Source organism: Bombina bombina, chromosome 1, assembly GCF_027579735.1.
Source record: "Bombina bombina isolate aBomBom1 chromosome 1, aBomBom1.pri, whole genome shotgun sequence".
NCBI classification, from domain to species: domain Eukaryota; kingdom Metazoa; phylum Chordata; class Amphibia; order Anura; family Bombinatoridae; genus Bombina; species Bombina bombina.
Window position 1 is genome coordinate 292849680 of NC_069499.1, and position 13791 is coordinate 292863470.

General features: G+C 40.2%; 1 protein-coding gene across 2 annotated transcripts in view; it reads left to right on the top strand.

Annotated features, from left to right (window-relative positions):
* The window catches only part of SNX4 (sorting nexin 4), a 327445-nt gene that overhangs the window by 190266 nt on the left and 123388 nt on the right, over nt 1-13791 (top strand). For both annotated transcript variants that reach the window (XM_053698049.1, XM_053698050.1), the window contains exons 11-12: nt 2965-3064; nt 4640-4785. In XM_053698049.1, the coding sequence (XP_053554024.1) occupies nt 2965-3064; nt 4640-4785 (246 nt within the window). The remainder of the gene's footprint in view (nt 1-2964; nt 3065-4639; nt 4786-13791) is intronic.

Below are 13791 nucleotides of genomic sequence, written 5' to 3' on the forward strand. Positions count from 1 at the left end.
AGATATCAGGGACGTCTCCCTAATAAAGATACATGGCTCAATACAAATAAAAAACAATAAAAATCGATAAAAATAACAGTATTACAATTATCTTTAAGGAATACCACCCTATTATAAAATATTGCGCAAAAAATATCAAAAAAATATCAAAAAAATAGAAATTTGTTAAAAAATAAAATACGGGTTTGTTGGTTTAGATCACAACATATAAATCTTATGGTGAATCTTCAACTTATAATGTCCCTTTTTCCGGAGTTAGTCCAATGGAACTTTCTGATAATACAACAGGTGTTAGTTCGATATAGCTTTGCTGGTAATTTTGTAAGTGTAACTTTCACTCTATAGCTGTGATATGTAACAATGTTCCATTTGTTATATGTATATAACAGTATCTGTTTAAGTACACCAAAGTGTATTATTTTATGTCTTTTGTATCCGTATATCACCTCAGAATGTGGACAGTTATAACAGTGACTCACGTAATGTTGCAGCAGCTACGGTCAGATTGCTGCTGGTGTCGGTCTGATTGCCTTTAGCACGCCGCTCTTTGCGTGTGTGAGGCTTGTCAGCCTTAGGCTTTTCGTCCTCTGTAAAAAGACTCACCGCTCCTTGCGTATGAAAGTCCTGCTGGATCCCGGCTGACAGCCCCTGGGATGTAGGACACGCCGTTTCCTGCGTGTGAATGATCCGCTGTGTCCCGGTTCAAATAAATGGATGGTTTGAGCAAACACCCGCTCTTAGCGTATTACACGCGCGGGCTAAAACTAGGTACCTAGTGTTGTGGGTTCTTGGCAGGCGAGCAACTTCCTCCTTCTACGCGTTTCACCCGTATATCTGGGCTTTTTCACGCAAAGAGCGGCGTGCTAAAGGCAATCAGACCGACACCAGCAGCAATCTGACCGTAGCTGCTGCAACATTACGTGAGTCACTGTTATAACTGTCCACATTCTGAGGTGATATACGGATACAAAAGACATAAAATAATACACTTTGGTGTACTTAAACAGATACTGTTATATACATATAACAAATGGAACATTGTTACATATCACAGCTATAGAGTGAAAGTTACACTTACAAAATTACCAGCAAAGCTATATCGAACTAACACCTGTTGTATTATCAGAAAGTTCCATTGGACTAACTCCGGAAAAAGGGACATTATAAGTTGAAGATTCACCATAAGATTTATATGTTGTGATCTAAACCAACAAACCCGTATTTTATTTTTTAACAAATTTCTATTTTTTTTATATTTTTTTGATATTTTTTGCGCAATATTTTATAATAGGGTGGTATTCCTTAAAGATAATTGTAATACTGTTATTTTTATTGTTTTTTATTTGTATTGAGCCATGTATCTTTATTAGGGAGACGTCCCTGATATCTTTTCAAACACTGAGTAAAATTGAATATTCTTTATCTTCAATTGAATGTATTATTTATATGATTAGGTGTGTCAAGTTACTTTAGCTTTAGCGCCCTCTCATTAGAGTATTCGCTTTTTACTTCTTAGCAAGTATTCTTTCTGTGTCATCCTGATGATGACTGCATTTTCTTGACTCAGGGTTTTTCATCTGGGTCTGTTACACGTTTTTTGTGTCGGAATACTTCAGTATTCTATGTTCTGATGATGTGAGGACTTTGCACGATGTTGAGAGAAAAGTTTCTCTGTTCCGATGCCCGGTCCTAAACCTCTGTTTTCTGCTTGGTCTGGGCGTAGCCTCCCCTTGTTTGTCAGGACCCATTTGGGTCTTTGTGAGCTGGGCTCGCTATTGGGGGTTTTCCTTCTTTGAATTTTGTGGTGAACTTTCGGTTTCCCTTCAATTCTTCCTTGCCCTATCCCTTTGGGAGTTAGGCTGGTGTTCCCTTTGTTAGTGAGGGGTGAGTGGTGAGGGATCGACTGTTGGGCGACGGTGTCTCCTGGAGGACTGTTGGCTCAGTTGAGTCCGATTTTGCGGTCTCTAGCTAGGCTCTGGACTATCTGTCGGTCAGTGTCCTTGGGGGCTTTTTCCTTTTCAAAGTTCTCGTCTTCGGACGAAGCTGGGTTTTTGTTGGGTAGTGGTTTCATGCTTGGTGCCCTCAGAATGGGCCGCCTATTGTTCTCTCCCGTCTTGGCATTCAGTGTCCTCTGTGGCTTGGGTATTATTTTCCCAAAAGTAATGAATGCAGCTGTGGACTCTTTCCATTTAAGAAGAAAAACGTAAATTATTCCAATTAGTCCACCGCTCCCCACCCGTATTTTTTATGTGGTGCGTCGTTATTTATTCTTCTGGCACCTTTCACCCTGATATTTCTTCTACTGTTCCTTGTTCCTCCGCAGAATGACTGGGGGATGAGGGAAGTGGGAGGAGTATTTAAGCCTTTGGCCAGGTTCTTAATTCCCAAAAGTAATAAATGCAGCTGTGGACTCTTTCCATCAGATGAAAAGAAAATTATCAGGTAAGCATAATTTAAGTTTTTCTTCTGACGGGAAGAGTCTACAGCTCCCCACCCATGTTTTATCATTGAGGTGGCCTTAGTTTAGTTTCTTCTTCTGGCACCTTTTTCACCCTGATATTTCTCCTACTGTTCCTTGTTCCCTTGGCAGAATGACTGGGGGAAGAGGGAAGTGGGGGGGAGGTATTTTAAGCCTTTGACTGGGGTGTCTTTGCCTTTTCCTGGTGGCCAGGTTCTGAATTCCCAAAAGTAATGAATGCAGCTGTGGACTCTTCCCGTCAGAATAAAAGAAAATTATCAGGTAAGCATAATTTAAGTTTTTGTAATATAACTAGTTATGCGTTGAAGGAAATCCACATTTGTGATCTTGTAGATCAGACTTGAGTATCTTTAAATTAATGTTTTGTTTTTCTGAGTGAAGATATCCTATAATGTTTTTAAGACAGGCACTCCTGCACTGAGTTAATGAATAATGTGAAATCACATTTTCTTGCATTCAAGAATATTTATGTGTTTTGGTTTAAGGGCAGTTTGCAGGAAACATGAACTCATGCAATATGACCTGGAAATGTGTGCTCTGGATCTCGCATCTAAGAAACAGCAGATTGAGGATCTGGCAACTGGAGTATGTATACTAAATACATTTTAGAATGTAGATGCAGGTTTTTTTTTATTAATGGAAAAGACACATTCACATTTTGTTATTCCTGTATTGAAGTGATTTTAGGAGTTCTAGCTGTAAATTGCCTTAAAGGGACATGAAACCCAATTTTTTTTCTTCCATGATTTAGAAAGAGCATACAATTACAAACAACATTCTAATTTATTTCTATTTTCTAATTTGCTTCATTCTCTTGATATTCTTTGCTGAAAAGCATATCTAGATATGCTTAGTAGCTGCTGATTGGTAGCTGCACATAGATGCCTCCTGTGATTGGCTCACCATGTGCATTGCTATTTCTTAATTAAAGGATATCTAAAGAATGAAGCAAATTAGATAATAGAAGTAAATTGGAATGTTGTTTAAAATTGTATTCTCTACCTTAATCAAGAAATATTTTTTGGGGGTATAGTGTCCCTTTAAAGGGACAGTATACACTAATTTTTTTCTTTGCATAAATGTTTTGTAGATGATCTATTTTTATAGCCCATAAAGTTTTTTTGTTTTTTTTAATCTTTAGTTTTGCCTATTTTTAAATAACATTGCTCTGATTTTCAGACTCCTAACCAAGCCCCAAAGTTTTATGAGAATACCGTCAGCTACCTTCTCCAGCTTGCTCCTGTTTGTGTAAAGGGTCTTTTCATATGCAAAAGAAGGGGGAGGGTCTTATTTTGAACTTGCAGTGGGCTTTCCAGCTACCTTTTCATTAGAGCTAAACTGAGAGCTTCTAAGTAAGTTTTTAAACAGTTTTATACTGGATTTTTATATCAGTATCTGTGCATCTTATTCTTTATAGTAATATCTATTACATGCAGTTATATGAAAATGACTGTATACTGTCCCTTTAACGTTCAGTCAGAATTAAGAAATTACTTCATTTATTTTAATGTAAAACCTGTTAAAGGGCCACTGAAAAGATAAAATCACTTGGTGTATAAGAACATGGAAAATTCTAAAACCTTTTTAGATTTGTCATTTCTAACTGCATGATAAATTTAGAACTGCTATCCTTGTGCTTGCAATCTGCAGCATCATTTTTGGAATATGCAGTTGCACATTGTGGCGGAGATTGTGCAAGATTTAGGGACCTCTGCTTCTATCCTGAAAATGCTATATTATTAAATATAAAACCTGTCATTTATTGTAATTACCAGTGCTGATGTTTTTAAAGCCTGCAGTATTTGGAACTGTGCTCTGATGTTTATAGAAAACTAGGCAATGTTAAATCTAAGTTTTCTATTCCTTACACTTGGTCCATTTTTAATTTTTCTTTTTTATTAGCCTGTCTTCCCAAATTCATAAAATATATTAGAGTAACCTTGTTTAAGGCAACTGCTTCCCAGATATGGCTTTTAAAACTTAAAAATAGGAAATGAAATGATTGAAAGATGTTTTTTGATTGAGAAGCAGTGTAGAATGGTTGTGCTATGCTAAGGTGCTGATAATAAGAGTACAGATCATTGCTGATTTTTATATTTGTAACATCTCTTTTACCAACAACTGAAATTCTGCTTTGTTGGGGTTTTTTTTTTCTTGCAGACAATAAAAGCCTTTTCACTAAAGGGAATGACCAGCAAGCTGTTTGGTTTAGAAACTCCAGAGCAAAGAGAAGCTAAAATAAAACTCTTAGAAGAGCAAGTAGAGGAAGGAGAGGAGCAGCTGAAGGCGCGAAACCTGGAGAGCAGGTAGAACAGCAGAGTGATTCTTGCACATGCTCCGGCTGTACCGAGTGTTCTTAGCGAGTATTGAGAATATATATAAAAAACATTGCATGCCTCTGTGTGCCTATAGCACTTCACTGTGAATTGCTAACAGTTCGGATAATCTAACCAACCCTTTAATGCAGCTTATTAAAGTGAATTTAAAGGGTAACTTTACCTAAATGATCAAATCATTGAATGACTTTTATCTCCAAGTTGGATTCCCCACTTTCTTTTATATGTAAGATAATTTGTGCACACAAGAAATCAGTGTTAGGGTTTTCTTCCAGATACAAATTAAGGTTGGTTTGCCTCCCAGGGCCTAGATGACTTTTACAAATTCTCAGGACCCAGATAATACATTCTAAAGTGCTCCTTCAGTGACATCTTGCACTGTTAGGTTAAGATAGGTTAATTTGGTTGCTTCTCTTATCCCAGTTCAGATTATAAAACTGGCTACACCTAACCATTGATTGCTTTCCTTAAAGGAGGACAGCACCAAGAGTGTATAGGCATATATTCAGTGGCAAATGACATTAAATTAATTTCAGAGTTTAATCTCCCAATCATATATTAAAAACATGGAAAATTTTAAAGGGACAGTCAAGTCTATGTTAAACTTTCATGATTCAGATAGGGCATGCAATTTTGAACAACTTTCCAATTTACTTTTATCATCGTTTGCTTTGTTGTCTTGGTATTCTTTGTTGAAAGCTAAACCTAGGTAGGCTCATAAACTGATTTCTAAGCCATTGAAGGATGCTTCTTATCTCAGTGCATTTTGAGTTTTCACAGTTAGACACTGCTAGTTCATGTGTGCCTTATAGATGACATTGTGCTCACTCCCGTGGAGTTACTATGAATCAGCACTGATTGTCTAAAATGCAACTGTCAAAAGATACGAGGGCAGTCTGCAGAGGCTTAGATACAAGTTAATCACAGAGGTAAAACGTATATTAATAAAACAGTGTAGGTTATGCAAAACTGGGGAATGGGTAATAAAGTGATAATCCTATCTTTTTAAACAATAAAAAAATTCAAGTAGGCTGTCCCTTTAATCTCTCCAGTCATATTATACTGTATATATTAAATTCTCTGTGGTTGGGGAGTTTAATTTCAGAATGTCCATTCATTATTGTAAGTTTAATGCTGTTAAATTACCTAGGGTTTTAGGCTACAGCACCATAAAGACCAATATCTGGGACTACACTCCCACAATCCTCTTATCAAATGCTGCTACTGAGAATCTCTTAACTCATATGTCTTTCATAAGATGTTGACAGTCCATGAGACATTACTTGTGGGATTACACTCCAGCCCTCTAGGAGGAAGCAAATACATCTCTACATACTAGAGCTTTAATCCCTCCCACTGTGGAATAATTCCATATTTCAAGATGGAGTGAGGCGAGTTCTGAATTGTTGATCTACCCATTGCTGAAAATGTTTTTAATGTTCAGGGAAGCCTATCTCCAAATCAGTAACAAATGAATTCTACTTGCCTAATAGCTGCCCTCATCTAACTCCACACTAACATCATTCTCACCTTTGCAGTCCCCACTCCTGTTTCTTACCCTCCTACCCATCTAGATTGTAAATTCCCACGGGAACATGGCCCTCAATTCCCCCTGTATTTGTTTGTTAAACTTTGTCTGGTGTCTTTTATATTGTATTGTACTGTACTTTTATCTTTGTACCCATAGACAGCACTGCAGAATCTGTTGATGCTTTATAAATAAAGAATAATAATAATCCGAGACCCATTTCCTCCTCAGAGAGATTAAGAATGACAGAGGGGAAGACCAATTTCAGCCAGGCAGTGAAAATCCTTTCCCAGTGTGGAAATGTCACAGGCCTCCCAGGTAAAATGCGGGTTTAGCTTCCGCCCCCCTGGTGCTGCTACTTGTATGACATGCAGCCCTCTCCAGGTATATTGATCTGTCGATTCCTTGGGTTGTTGATGCTATTCATTGTGAGATCTTTGGCACCATGCTTGTCATCTGCAGCTCCGGTAAGCACAGTTGACTAAGGTGCTGACAGGTAAGTATTGTACAGCTTCACAGCCCACTGTCTATTACCATTATCATGTACACAGGATTCACGTACATACCTGGTAGAGCGCTTCTCTTTCTGTATGTGCATTATTCACATAGCCTAAGGACATCAACACATAAACTACACAACTTACAACATACACCACATAACTTAATCTCTGTAGCTCAATAACTGGATGAAATTCTGGCAATAAAGCACACACAAGCAGTTCTTTAGCTGCTTCATAGTCCCTTTTGGAAAATCAATCTTAAAAAGAGCTTCTTTAACCTGAGTCACTTCCTATGGTTCATAATGGACTCCATGACTATGAAATTATCCATAATAGACCAGCGCAAAATCATACTGCATCAGGCCTGTTCTCAACTTCAACTTAAAAGGATACTGAACCCAAATTTCCTTCTAAATACAGGGAGAGTCCACCGCTGCATTCATTACTTGTGGGAATATAGAACCTGGCCACCAGGAGGAGGCAAAGACACCCCAGCCAAGGGCTTAAATACCTCTCCCACTTCCCTCATCCCCCAGTCATTCTTTGCGTTTCGTCACAGGAGGTTGGCAGAGAAGTGTCGGAAGTTTTTTTCGGAGTAGTTCCTTATGAGGGGTACCTGCCCTTCGGGATGGAACTGGAGTTTTAAGTAGTCTTGTCAGCCTCTCAGTAAGAGCATTGATGAGAGTTAGTCTGGAGATGCAGGGAGAGTCTTTCTGCGAATCCATCCAGACTCAGATTAACAGCTCCTATAAGCAGTCAGTGTTGACGAGTTTCGCTGCTTGCTTTCTTTACTCAAGTCCATGTCAGAGGCGCTGCTACAATCTGTCAAACTTGAAGAACCGTGTTGCTGTTCCACGGAATGGATTCTGGTAAGATCGTTTCATTTTATAACACACGTTAACGATAGAAGACAGGGTCTCAGTGGGACTCCTTTATCTTTATAGAATCAAGGGTTAATATCTCCTGAGGGGGATTATTGAATAGTGGGGTCATTTTTTAATCATGTTTGTTATGTGATTTTGACTGCATATGTGTAGGACATTTTAGGCTCTTAGGCTGATACGGAACATATAGGTTAGAGCTGCTCAGTTTTATTAAGCTGGTGCGCTTTTCCTAGCAGGGGCGGTCCTGCATTAAAGGCACCATGTGATTGGGTGTGGTCACGTCTTATTTTCCGTTTCCTGACTGAGTGGCTGCGGAGAAGTTAATTTCTCTACCTGTCTGGTTCATAGGAGGTGGTGAGGGCCCCAGCCATTGGGGGTGTAGGTGCCAGATTGTTAAATGGAGGTGTCTGATTTTCTAGAGGATTCCTCTGATACAGATTTTGAAACCTGCGTATGTTGTGAGGAGGACTGGGTAGACCAGCCTGCTGAATTATGTTCTGTATGCCGCAATAGGGTGTTCTCTTCTAACAATGTTGAGATGCTAGAGACCACTGAGCCATCTGCCTCTGAGGATTTCTTGTCCCGTGAGGTGCGTCCGCTAGAATCTTATTCTACACCTGCAGTTAGAGTGCCATTACTCACTCTTCTGAGGGAGACTTTTTTTCACCAGAGGTTACTGCACGTTTTCGCATGGCCATCTCTATGGCTTTAGCGAGCTTGCCTCTTCCACCTACAAAGCGAAGGGTAAATCCGTGCTCTCCTTCTTATGGGCTGTCGTGTAAGATAGCGATTGTGCCAGATTTGTCATCTAGGGTTGCGGTTCCTTCTGAGGCTTCAGAGGTAGAACCTCCAGGGTCAGAATCAGTTGAATTAATCCCTCCGACTGAGGAGGATTTGGCTTTTAGACTTAGTGGCACGCCTACATTTACTCCTGAGAGAGATTTTGGCGATGTTAGAGGTTCCCAGTCCTGATCTGTCAGGTGGATCTCAGTCCTCTCTATCAGATAATTATCTAGATTAGATGAGTGGAGAGGGTTGAATCCTCTCTTTTATCGTCTCTATGTATATAGTTATAGAATCCCTGTCCCAAGCTCTATGGGGGGTTTGTGTTATGCACAGGCAGGACCTGTTCGTTTGCACACCCTTTTGAATCCTTTTGGTGCGTTTTAACCATTTTCTTTTCTAATCCGTCTCGGATAGTTTTTGTTTTAGGAGCTCAGGTTTCTTGTGGAAACTCATCTTTTGGAGTTTCATCTCTTAGTCCGATGGAAGCTTCTATATCTCTGGTCGGGGTGATGTTCCCTCGATTTTATAGATATGTAAGTTTAAGCCCCAGAGCTTGTTTTTTATATTGGTTTATTTTCAGTTCCTAGCACGCTGGAACTTAAGTTTTTTTTGTTCTTCATGACAGACGTGTTGTACCCTTGATGATGGGCAGGTCCTGTTTTGGGTAATAGTTCAGTCTGTTGTTCCTTTCTAATATAGAGACGGAGCCCTTGATAATTATTCTGGTCTGGGCATAGTGGACCCTTCTATACAGAAGGACAGGCAGGACTTGTCTTAGGTTCTTCTGGAGGGGGGCTTGATGCTGGATCATTCACTTTTTTCTGGACTAGGGGACTTTTGGAGTCTTATCTCGGTACTCTTCGCAGTGTCATACACTGTGGGTGAATGGCCCTATTAGGGGAGGGGGTTCTCTCGTCCTTCTGGGTTCGATAACCTTAAAGCAGAGCTTTTTTTATCTCTTGGTTCAGAGAGAATACTCGGTTTTCTCTTCCTGGATTTAGAAAGAAGGTTATCTTTCCTGTCTAAAGCGGTCAAGTATAGTCTGGTACTTTTCTATATGGATCTAGAAGGTGGATGATGGTATCTGGCATCACTGGATGTTCATTTAAATCATGCTTGTTTAAGCAGGTCCAGTTCTTAGGGACCGTTTTTCTTCCGGAACCTCTCTTCGGTCCTCAGTTTGGGATCAGGGGTTGAATGTGACAGTAGCCTATTTCTAGGTGTTGCAGTGGCTCCCGAGTCTTGACGTTTCTGATTTTTCACGCATTTTATAGTAGACCTTTTGGGTTTTGCTTCCTGCTGGTTTTATCCTCAGAGGTGGACCTAGGCCTGAGTTTTGGTGTTGTCACCAGGTTGGATCCTTTGGTTTGTTTTTTTCAGTCAGGAGGGTAGAGCTTACAAAGTTAAAATCACTATATCGGGTTTTGCTCTCCAATTCACTTTCAGGCCTTGGCGCTGTGTGAATTCAGCCCAGGCCGAGTCTTTGACATGGCTTGGGTTCCTGTCTTTGCCTAGTGTCTTTGTGGTTTACCGTTTGGGGACTTGTTCTCCAATGTTCGGTCCAGCTCTTCTGGTGTTCTCCTAGTCTCCCGGGCAGTTTTGTCTTGGTCTCATCCCTGTCAGCAGAGAGAGAGTGGAGGGATCATTCTTGGGGGGTTTCAGTCGAGCAATTGGCTCTGAGGTCTTGTCTTCTGGATCATGCCGGTTGGGACCACTTGGTGAGTGGATTTTTTCCAAGTCAGTGAGTCCTCCTGCGTAGACGGGAGGGTCTCGAATTTGGTGATGGGCGGAGGCCCGCTACAGCTCTTTTCAGCAATCCTTTCTTGAGCGTGCTCTTCCGGAACGGATGTTCCTTACAATCACCTGTTTGATCTGACTATCCAGAGGTTTTCAAATGCGTATATGAGAAAGCAGATCAAGTTCTCAGTTGAGGTCCGCAGGACTAAGGGGCCGAGGAGATTTTCTCCGGGCCTAGCAAGCTGTCGGCTTGTAGTTTAATATATGCTGTGGCAGTTTTTCTTTCTTCTAAGGAAGTCTATTTTCACCTTCTCCTTTTTGACCATGTAACTTTTTCGAGGATGTCTCAACCTTTTCGAGTGGGTGTCTGTGAGATGATTGCTCCATTTTTGTCTGTGAATTTGTTTTCATGGGTTTGAGGCTTGCTGTCAGAGTTCCCTTGTTGCAGGGATCTACTGGGTCAGTCTCTTTGCGTCTGAGATTATTTCTTCCGGGGCGAATTGCGAGGGGTCGCTTGGACCTAGCTGAAAGAAGGATTTTGTCTGAAGGGTTCGGCCTTTTCCTTCAGCTTGTACGTGGTTCTTCATCATCTATTTTAGGCGTGGAGGACTCCCCTCTTTTTCTCCGTAGGAGCTAGCTGGTCTGGTCTCTATTCTGGAGTTCTCTTCTTTCCCTCTAGAAAAAGCTAGTTCTCGTTCAAAGGAGTAACCTGCCAGGATAGCATGCTGATTGACTTAGCTACCTGGCATGCGGAGACCCAGACCTTTCTCTGGTATGCTCTTTCGCAAGCAGTTCTTACTATCTCTGTTTTGTGCTCCAGTTCCAGAGATTGATAATCTTCCAGGTATTCAGTTGTGTTTGCTAAGCCACTGCCTGCGGCAGGGCAGGTAAGTTCATTCCTTGCTCCAAATTGGGGATGATTTTTCCTTCAGGAGTTACATCGGGTTCCTTATTCAAGGACCTATTTAGTCTGTAGATAGTTTTTTCTACTTGTCATAGGTTCCTGTGTGGCAATTTGCAACAAGTTCTTCCTTATTGTGGTCTTTCCTTTAATAGAGCTATCCGAGGGTTTTCTTCCTAAGATGGTCATATCATTGTCCAAATGGGAAGAGGTTCTTCCTTTTTTGGGGGGGAATTTTCCCTGAGTTTCTGTCAAACTTCATCAGAGTAGTCAGTTTTTACTTCTGGGGGGGTGCAGGGTTTTGGAAGCTGATTAACTTCCTTCTTGTTAGTGGAGGAGTGTTTTTCGCTGGCTCTAGGAGACAGTCTCCTCAGAGGTTTATGGCTCGTTTTGAGCACAGTGACATCTTTTGGGTCTTTGACATGAGATCCTATGGTTCTGGTTGTTGGGCGGCATTCTTAATATTTTTATCTTTTTGCTTCTATGAAGGAAGCATTCGGGAGTTTGGTTTTCTTGCAGGCTGTGGTGCCCTCAAGTTGGGCCGCCTCCTTTTTTTCCCCCTCCTGTTAGCCTTCAGTGTCCTCTGTAGCTTGGGTATAATTTTCCCACAAGCAATGAATGCAGCTGTGGACTCTCCCTGTATTTAGAAGGACCATCAATTCTGACTTGCCAGATAATTTCCTTTCCTTCGATACAGGGAGAGTCCACAGCTCCCGCCCGTGCTCTCCGGTGGGCGGCCCTAAATTTTAAGTTGTTTTTCTTCTGGCACCTTTTTCACCCTGATATTTCTCCTACTGTTCCTTGTTCCCTTGGCAGAATGACTGGGGGATGAGGGAAGTGGGAGAGGTATTTAAGCCTTTGGCTGGGGTGTCTTTGCCTCCTCCTGGTAGCCAGGTTCTATATTCCCACAAGTAATGAATGCAGCTGTGGACACTCCCTGTATCGAAGGAAAGGAAATTATCTGGTAAGTCATACTTTGTTTTTTTCTTTCACAATTCAGATAGAACATGCAATTTTAAGCAACTTTCTAATTTACTCCTATTATCAATTTTCTTCATTCTCTTAGTATCTTTATGTGAAGAAGCAGGAATGTAAGCTTACGAGCTGGCCCATTTTTGGTTCAGAACCCTGGATTGCCCTGGCTGATTGGTAGCTACAATTAGGCACCAATCAGCAAGTGCTACCCAGGTGCTGAACCAAAGATGGGTCGGCTTGTAAGCTTACATTCCTGCTTTTTCAAATAAAGATAACAAGAAATTGACAATAGGAGTAAATTTAAAAATTGCATGCTCTATCTGAATCATGAAAAAAATTGGCTTCAGTATCCATTTAATCCTCTTCATTCTATTGCTCAATGCATGGAAGTAGTGGGCCTTATGGTTGCAGCTTCAAATGCTGATCTCTGCAGCCTCTCCAATTGAGGATGTATATAACATAAGGTTTGGAAAACATCCCTATTAAGCTTACTGTTCAAATTCCTTACAAATTACTAGGGTTCTTGAGTTTACTTCAAGATTGTCTAGAGAAAGGCTTATCGACTAGTTCTCTTAAGAGACTGATTTCGGCCGTATCCATCTTGTATCACAAGAGAATTGCCAAGATTCATGATGTCCAAAACTTTGTTCAGGACTTGATAAGAATCCGACCAGTTTTCTTGTTGTTTATTCTTGAATATCGTCAGTAGTGAACGTGATTGTGAGGCAGGGGTTGTCATCACTGAATGAATGGCCAATTGCCTGGCCAGTAAGATAAATATTTTGTTGATTACAAATAGGGACGATATGATAGGTTATGGACAAGCAGTTGGTCATGTGACTATAGGCATATGAGCTGTAGGGGAGGTATTAGAGAGCGTCACTGTAGGTGTAACAGATGAAAAACACTGATGTGTATGTGAACTGCTCCCTGCTATACTTCCTTAGGTACTCTCAAAAAATGTCACTCGGAGGTGAGAAAGCGTATGTAGCTGTGATTGAATAACTAAAGAATTTTATTTGCCATAGTGACGGGGGTATTTTCAATAAGAGACTTTATTCACTAGGATAGATTTTGTGTTGTGTCTTTCTAAATGTATGTTCTTAAGCTAGTGGTGTTATCCTAAGAAGTATTATTAATCGTAATAGTGATAAGAGGCTCTCTATTTTTTAACATAGTATTGGAATGGAGCCAAGCATATGTGCATTTCTACTGATAGTCAAAGTAACGGTAATATATGGTAATAATACCAAAATTCAAGTGATAAATTTAGTGACTGGGTAATATTACGATACTTATAATTACTATGTGAGACTGGATGCTCATAGTGGTAGATATAATGAACTTATAATTGTGTATATTAAAGTGTGCTAATTGAAATATACCTATTGAAAGGTTGATAGTGATAGGTGTGATAAACATATGTGTATATAAAATAATATACTGATTTACAATATACCTATTGGATAGTTAATAGTGTTTGTTTTCTCATCAATAATAGATATAATCCTGTACCCATCAGGAAGACCCTATATATAATCCTAAATTGGTGAGGAGACATTTTGTAGAAAAAACTGTCTACAATCGACATAGTGGTTGAGATAGAATCACCCTAAAAAATGACTGGTTGAAAAGAATGTCATAGTGTGAATTCTAAGTTGAAAT